The 7,297-nt window shown below is 34.4% G+C and overlaps 1 protein-coding gene across 1 annotated transcript; it reads left to right on the forward strand.

Annotated features, from left to right (window-relative positions):
* Positions 1-1,553: 1,553 nt before the first annotated feature.
* On the forward strand, positions 1,554-2,645 carry LOC123538693 (uncharacterized). Its single transcript, XM_053529855.1, has one exon. The coding sequence runs from the start codon at positions 1,554-1,556 to the stop codon at positions 2,643-2,645; it is 1,092 nt and encodes a 363-aa protein (XP_053385830.1).
* The last annotated feature ends 4,652 nt before the right edge of the window (positions 2,646-7,297 follow it).

The raw sequence follows: 7,297 nt of genomic DNA on the forward strand, positions 1-7,297 counted from the left end.
GGTTCATCAGTCTACAAGATTTCTGAATGTTCTGTGACCCTTGCAGTTGTTTTTTGCGACAAATTGTACGATTTCCGAATATTATAAGATAATAAGATGAAATGAAGCTAGAACAAAAGTCCGACTGTATACATGTGGTGTTTTATTACATAACAGAGATTTGAGTATAAATGCAAATGTTAAAACAACTCCAGTTTGTAGTAAACTCAGGCGTGTATTTAAAGATGCATTGAAATCACCTACGAGTTTGTGAATCTGTTGTGGAATATGCAATACCATGCGTTTTGCCGTAGTTGGTCTTGTGTATTGTGGTGGTGGTTTTGTCGTATAAATTCTATTTCTACTGAACTGGTAAATATGTTGTTGAATATGCACTTCCGGCTGTTCCGCTATGCGCTTGCAATTGGTCTGATGTATTGTGGTGGTGATTTGATCATATACATTTTGTCTGTCTATTTACATAAATGTATCCCAATAGTTTAACTAGTCCAAACATCTAATCAGCAATCTAGGATTTTCATATTTTCTGACAAATTTATTAGTTTATTCCACCATGTTACGCAATACATATTTAGTGAATTCATTAAGCAGATCTCTTTCTGTTTGGTCTGTTTGGCAAATACGGGGTTTGCAAACGGTTACATGCATTTTTACCTATCTATATATAAGGATGTTACAGTTTTCAAATCGACCTTGTAATGAATAAAGTTAATACGTTCATTTCGTTGCGTTTCGCTACCAAAAAACGAAATTTCATTAGAAGGTAAATGATTTATTGCCTATTCTTAACGCCAAATGTTCAATTAGAAAAAGAAGGGTAGATGTCAGGGTATATTAAAATAGGTATTTCGAAACAAGAATCTCCGCCATTAATCATTTAATCCATGAAAGATCAGAATTAGCGATACGTTGCTAGATTTCTTTCAAAAGAATTGTCTAAAAATAAAAAATGTACTTGATTATCTATCGTTTAACTGAGCTGTTATTAATACATTGTATATCTCGTTTGTATTTTCCGACTATTTTAATGGGACTTTGTACAGTATATGTTTGAAGTTAAGCGTCATGACTACGTATCAAATTTCAGCATCAAGTTAAAGATTTATAGGCAAATATTGCGGCACTCAGTAAAACTATGTGTTGGTATAAACCAGTGTAAATTAAGACGAATGCATATATACATCAGTTGTGTAAATAATTCAGTAGGCGCTATTTTTGAAAGATGTCGGATAATGTGAGTGGTAGAAACAAAAATAGACGTTGGAAACAGACAAAGATCTACGCGTAAAACAGCGTCCAGCAGTTCTGACCTGTCTGTATATAAAAGTTCTGATGAAGGTTCTGTGAGATATAAAGGAAGTAAGGAATCGTCAGTCTACAAGAGCTCTGATGAATTTTTCGAGTACAGTTGTGACCCTTGCAGCTCAGCAGGGCATCATTTGGAAGCCGAGGGGTTTTGTACTAATTGCGGAGAATACCTATGTGTCACGTGTTTTAGAAGCCATTCAAGGGGCAAAGCTACAAAACACCATACACTGTTGAACAAGGATAATATGCCGAGAAAACAAGTTCAAACTTGTGATCCTTGTAAAACAGCCGGTGAAGAAATAGAAGCCACAGGTTATTGTGAAAATTGTGGAGAGTATCTGTGTAGCAGCTGCTTTAGGAGTCATTCAAGGAGTAAGGCAACAAAACATCATAATTTGATGGACAAAGATAATATGCCTGAAGAATCCAACAGTGCCATTGCATCCTCAATCGCAAAAATTGATATCCACAAAGAAGGTGCGAGATATCAGAAGTCTAAAGACGAATATAGTTACGTCCGGGACATTAATGTGAAGGCAGCAGGGGACGCAAAATGTTGTTTTATTGTAGCGATGACTCTAGTTTCGAACCATGAACTTGTTCTGGCGGATAATGGCAATAAATTATTGAAGCTTGTTGATATTGAACGTAACGTAATGAAGGCGATACTGAACTTGGAATCTGAACCATATGGACTCACAACTGTTTCAAAAGACGAGGTAGCTGTATTATTGTCCAACATATATGCCATTCAAATTGTAACAATTTCCGGGACTATATCCGTACAAAGAAATATCAAATTAATGGGTCAATGTTTAGGCATTTGTTATATTAATGGAAAGTTATATGCTTCATTGCAGAATTGTGTTCATTTCCAGATCCTTCAACTATCAGGTGCAGTGGATAAAACGATCAAGCCTGATGCTGAAGTACTTAAACACTGCACGTTTCCAGATTACATTGCCGTCAGTCCTGATGAAAGTGTGATCTACGTGTCTGACTGGAAAACCAACAAAGTTATGTGCATAAATATGGATGGGAATATGATATCTATGTATCAAAATGAGCTTGCTATGCCCAGGGATATCGTCATTTCTCCTCTCGGATCAGTCTATCTCTGTAACAGAGATCAGCACGTCATTTTTAAGATGACGCCAGATTTGAGTGGAGCTACCGTGCTACTTGGACCAGGAGATGGTTTGTTTGCTCCACAATCGATGTGTTGTAACACTGCCAAACAACATTTTTACATCAGCAGTGGTAGTAATACAGCCGAAAAATGTAATCAGATAAAAGTGTTTAAATGGCACAAACCAGATACAGATGCCAGTATGTAATGAATTGTTTAATATGAAAATATATTTCAACTGAAGTATACCAATAACTCATTAAAGACTGAATTTATAAATATTTTGAAAATTGGATGATTGAATGTTTAGGGTAAAAAATCCCTAGAATGCCTTCACAAAGAGGTGAACATATTCATTACATGTGTTTCAATAGAGTATTGTGACTTATCAAATATATAGTATAGGGAAAGATGAATCTAATTTCTAAGAGGAATTTGTAAATGAAAATTCTTCTGAATGTCACAACAAATGCGCCGAAAGAAATCATTCCATTTTTATTGGACTTCACCTTTCGTTCACAAATGTATCTAATTTGCTTTACGGCTCGCATTTACCTTGTGGTAACATAAACTTTCGCTAATGCTATAAAGAAGTTCACTAGAATGAAAAACAATGCAAGGACTGACAATTACGTCTGTGACAGAGGCAGTAGACTGTTAGACCAGGAAGATATGCCGAGGAAGATAGCTAAAACTTGCGATCCGTGTAAAAGATACGTTGAAGATGTCTATTCAATTACTTTTGAAAAAAAGGATTGACTGACTTTATTTTTGGGTATATTATCATAAAACACATGCCAAGTTTGATTTTAATTATAATTCACCAAATTTTGGTGGAGTTATGAGTTCTTTTTGACTTAAAAATATTCTAATTTCTTTAGTCAGACATTTACTTAACAGCACTGGCATCCGCAGGTAGTGCTGTTGTAAAGGTATAGACTCATAATGGCAAGTGGTTATTTCCATGCAATTGCATAGTCTTGTATGTCATTTTAGCCTCCATCTGATGATGCCTATGATGCTTTCACTTTATACCAGAGAATGCTGAAATTGCAGATGGAGAGTATGTAACAGAATGGAAATTTCCTATTGTCATAACAAGTCAACTACCTTTATAGTCGTAACCACTATACTAGTATTTGACTTTGTTGGCTCAGTTGGTAAGCATTCTACACAAGGTCAGAGGCCACCAATTCAAAAAGGTACAGAGAAAGTTCTGAAGAAAAAGGTTATTGTATGCCTGCTGGGAATAAGGAAATGTTAAGTCTGTTCTGATTGAACCAAAGACGTAACCCTTTTTTCGAAATTGAAATGCGTTTACAGTGTTTTATATCATCTTTTGAAAATATTTTAAATATTTTGCTCACTTCATTCAAAAATAACCTTGAGGCAGAAGAAAAATCTACCTACATGTAACTCCGTATTATAAAGATGTCTAACTTTACCCCTTCTGTTTCAGAGATAAATTCACTTTAAATAGCAAGAAATCGCTTATAAAATGAAAATGTTCTACTCTTGAACAATAAATCAATAATCAGCCTTAGAAGAAGTAAACACTTAAGTGAACCCAAGCCCCCACTTCCCCCTTGAAAATTGCAGTCAAAGTAGGTTATTGGTAGGAATTGAAAACTCTTCAAAAAGGAGGTACTCTATTGCGGTTCTAATACCTTTAACGTTGCATTCTTGGCAAAGATATTCTTGTTTGGAACGTTTTCCTCTTAGTCTGTCCACTAACTCTCAAGCGAGATAAATGATTTGCAATAGAAGTTGCGTGCATATCGACTTTGCTCTAAAAAGTCATTTTGCACGTGCAGCCCGCGACTCAATTAGAGTTCATCGAAAACACCAGTGACTTCTCTGTTAGGTCTAAAACATAGTCTTGGTATGGTTTAAACACAAGGGACAAAGGGTGGTAACTTTTCAGTGACGCTGAGTATATACCCAATGCAGACCTCTCTCGAGGAGGGACTTTTAAGCCTTTATTAACCTTTCAATTTGTAAAAATTCTTTAAAACCGTTTAATTTGCCGAAATGAAATGTTTGAAAGCCTTTAATTTACTCCTTTACCCATTATTTTCTCAGTAAACATTTATTAGATAAAGGGACAGTTGAAAATAGAAAGAGAGTCGAATTTAATAATAAAATAACATTTCAACAACTGGACTGATGCAGTAAGGGAAATATAATATTATCTCAGTCTTGAGGTTTAAGCTCCACTGAGAAAAAAAACACATATTTTCACTGGGTCAAAATTTCGCAAATTCGATAATTTGTGTATGTTAGTGGAGTTTAATATTCGCAAAATTGTAAAAAAGGGTATCCTTAAATTTGAATTATACTAAAGCTGGATAATTAAGCGATGATTAATTTTCGCAAGATGTTTCGCGTCATTGCGAATATATCGAAAATTAAACTCTTGCGAAAATTTCTGCTTTTACAGTATCCCAAGTACATGACATTTACCCAAGCGCACTTGAACTACAACTCAGTTTAAGTTTTGATGCACTTTTACTTCATCACTACTATTATGCCCTTGTGCCCCTTAATTAGTATTTCAGCTACTGTCAAGAATAGATTTTAGTTGCAAACGATACTTTGCTACTTTTTGATACTCCAACATTTAAACTTAAAAAATACCCAAGTAGAAAATTTCATCCTCTGAAACAGGCAGATGGTTTCTCGTTGAACCGATGTTTGCGATCATTTGTACTAGCTGTGAAAAACTAAGAACTTTTTTGAAAAACATTTTATTTTCAAATAAATAACAGGTACATAAACGTGTTTGCAAACAAAATTTTAATAATTTTTACAATAAGTGAATACTATTTCCTATAATATATTACCTCAGTGCGTTTCAATATGCAAATTATATGATAAAAGTTTAAGATGAGCATTTTGCTTTTAAAGTAAATACATCTACATTCTTTTCGCTCATTTTCAACCGTTACAGGGTTGTTAAATTAGAAACAGGCAAATGCTTGCAAGTATAAATTTTCCAAAGGCCGGATCATTGTGAAGGCTCGGAATTATGAGAAAGAGACATACTTGAGGGACAAAATTGCTATAATTCTCGCACCACCATTTAATAAATTGTTTCCCCTTTTTACGTAGAATTTCAAGTTAATGTTTTGGTGGACATTCACTTCGCTATTATTATTAAATGGATTTGATTCAGACTTAATTTTTTTTTAAATCATCATTCACAGCATATAACTCATGGTCCAATACTCTGGAACCAGGTTTTCAGAAATTATGCCCCTTTTTACTTAAAACTTAGGTTATTTTGCAGCATTAAACTATATCAGTAATTTGATTCAGACTTCAGTAATTCTTCCACACCATCACCCACATCATATGACAAAAGGTCCATATCTCTGGCTCCAATTTTTAGCTTACCTGAACTTTGTTCAGGGTGAGCTATAAGTATAGGGGATAGTCTGTCGTCCAGCATTTTGCGTCACAACTTTTACTTAAACATCTGCTCTGAAACTACCGGTCAGAATTACACCAAAAGTCAAGGTCATCTTCAGGTGAGTGCCTTAGACCACTTTTGTCCTATTGATCCTCTGTAAAAGTTTTTCAAAGAATTTAATTCCATGCATGCCTCGAATGTTAAATATTTCTGCATTTCAGATTTGCAGACCTAGACATTTCAGAAATAGTTTCAGAATGATTTTTGTGTAATAAATTTATATTGATTCTACGGAAGCGTGAAAGGGTCATCATAATACGATTTATTACGTTACAGGCGCTGATAGGATATATGAAAATCTTCATGCCTTAAACTGTTAGCATGATTTCATTAGTGTTTCACAGATATATTCTTTGTTTAGCCCACTACCAAGATTGCTCAAAATTTTCTGTTTCATCAAAACACATGGCTGCAAGGGAGCGTGGTCATTTGTTGTACTGATATACATGTAGTGGGAACTTTAAAAAAATCTTGTCAGAAACTGATGGTCTGATTTTTAAATAATTTAACAGATAAAAATGTTAAGGAAGAAAGTGCTACGATGGGAAAAATAATTTTAAATGTAAACAAAAACTTGTTTAAATTTCAAACTTTAAACAAAGAAAATATAAAATTTCTCAATAGAATCAAATTGTTATGATTGAAGGGGAACAACTCAAATAGCTTGACAGCCCGCCCGCTTAGCTCTGTAGGGAGAGCGTTGGTCTAAGAATCGCGGGGTCGCGAGTTCGCGAGTTCGATCCTCGGGCGTTGAATAAATGCTGCACAATTTTAATTACGAAGGTTTTCCTAAGTTGTGAAATAATAAAACTGTAACTGTAACATTATTCTCCCCAAAACGATCATTGTCAGATTTGAAAGACAACATTTGAGAAATTTTGCACGACAAATTCAAGTTTGTATTACGACCCAGGAAGTGTTTAAACGTAAAAGTAGATATCAGTTATTTATTGAACCATAATGTTTTGATGTCCTATAATGATTATATGGAATAGATTTTTCTTCAATGCATTGTTTGCTTTTAGCATTGCCAAATCAATATACAAGAAGGTCTATATATATACATGTGTAAGAACACCGATCATTTAGTGTATTCGGCGTGTCGTATTATATTTCAAAAACTGGCGAAATGTTATCATTATAAATAACCTCGAGGTATGCAAAACTACAAAAGATATAACATTTGATATACAAAAGGTGTTTAACTGACGTAGGCGTGTGTTAGCGTTGAAGTTTGAAGATCATTAATTTAGTTTGTCTTTAGTATTGTACAAAACCGTCAGAAACTTAAACGCAATTTCTTTGAAATTATGACGGATTCTGTCAGCGGGAGAAAAAAGTCGGAGGAAGATTCGTATCGAAAAGGGATTAGAAGTTCTGATTTGTTG

Source organism: Mercenaria mercenaria, chromosome 18, assembly GCF_021730395.1.
Source record: "Mercenaria mercenaria strain notata chromosome 18, MADL_Memer_1, whole genome shotgun sequence".
NCBI classification, from domain to species: domain Eukaryota; kingdom Metazoa; phylum Mollusca; class Bivalvia; order Venerida; family Veneridae; genus Mercenaria; species Mercenaria mercenaria.

Excerpts from the sequence above, each read along its gene's own strand:
- LOC123538693 (XM_053529855.1), top strand. The coding sequence starts at position 1,554 with ATGCCGAGAAAACAAGTTCAAACTTGTGATCCTTGTAAAACAGCCGGT.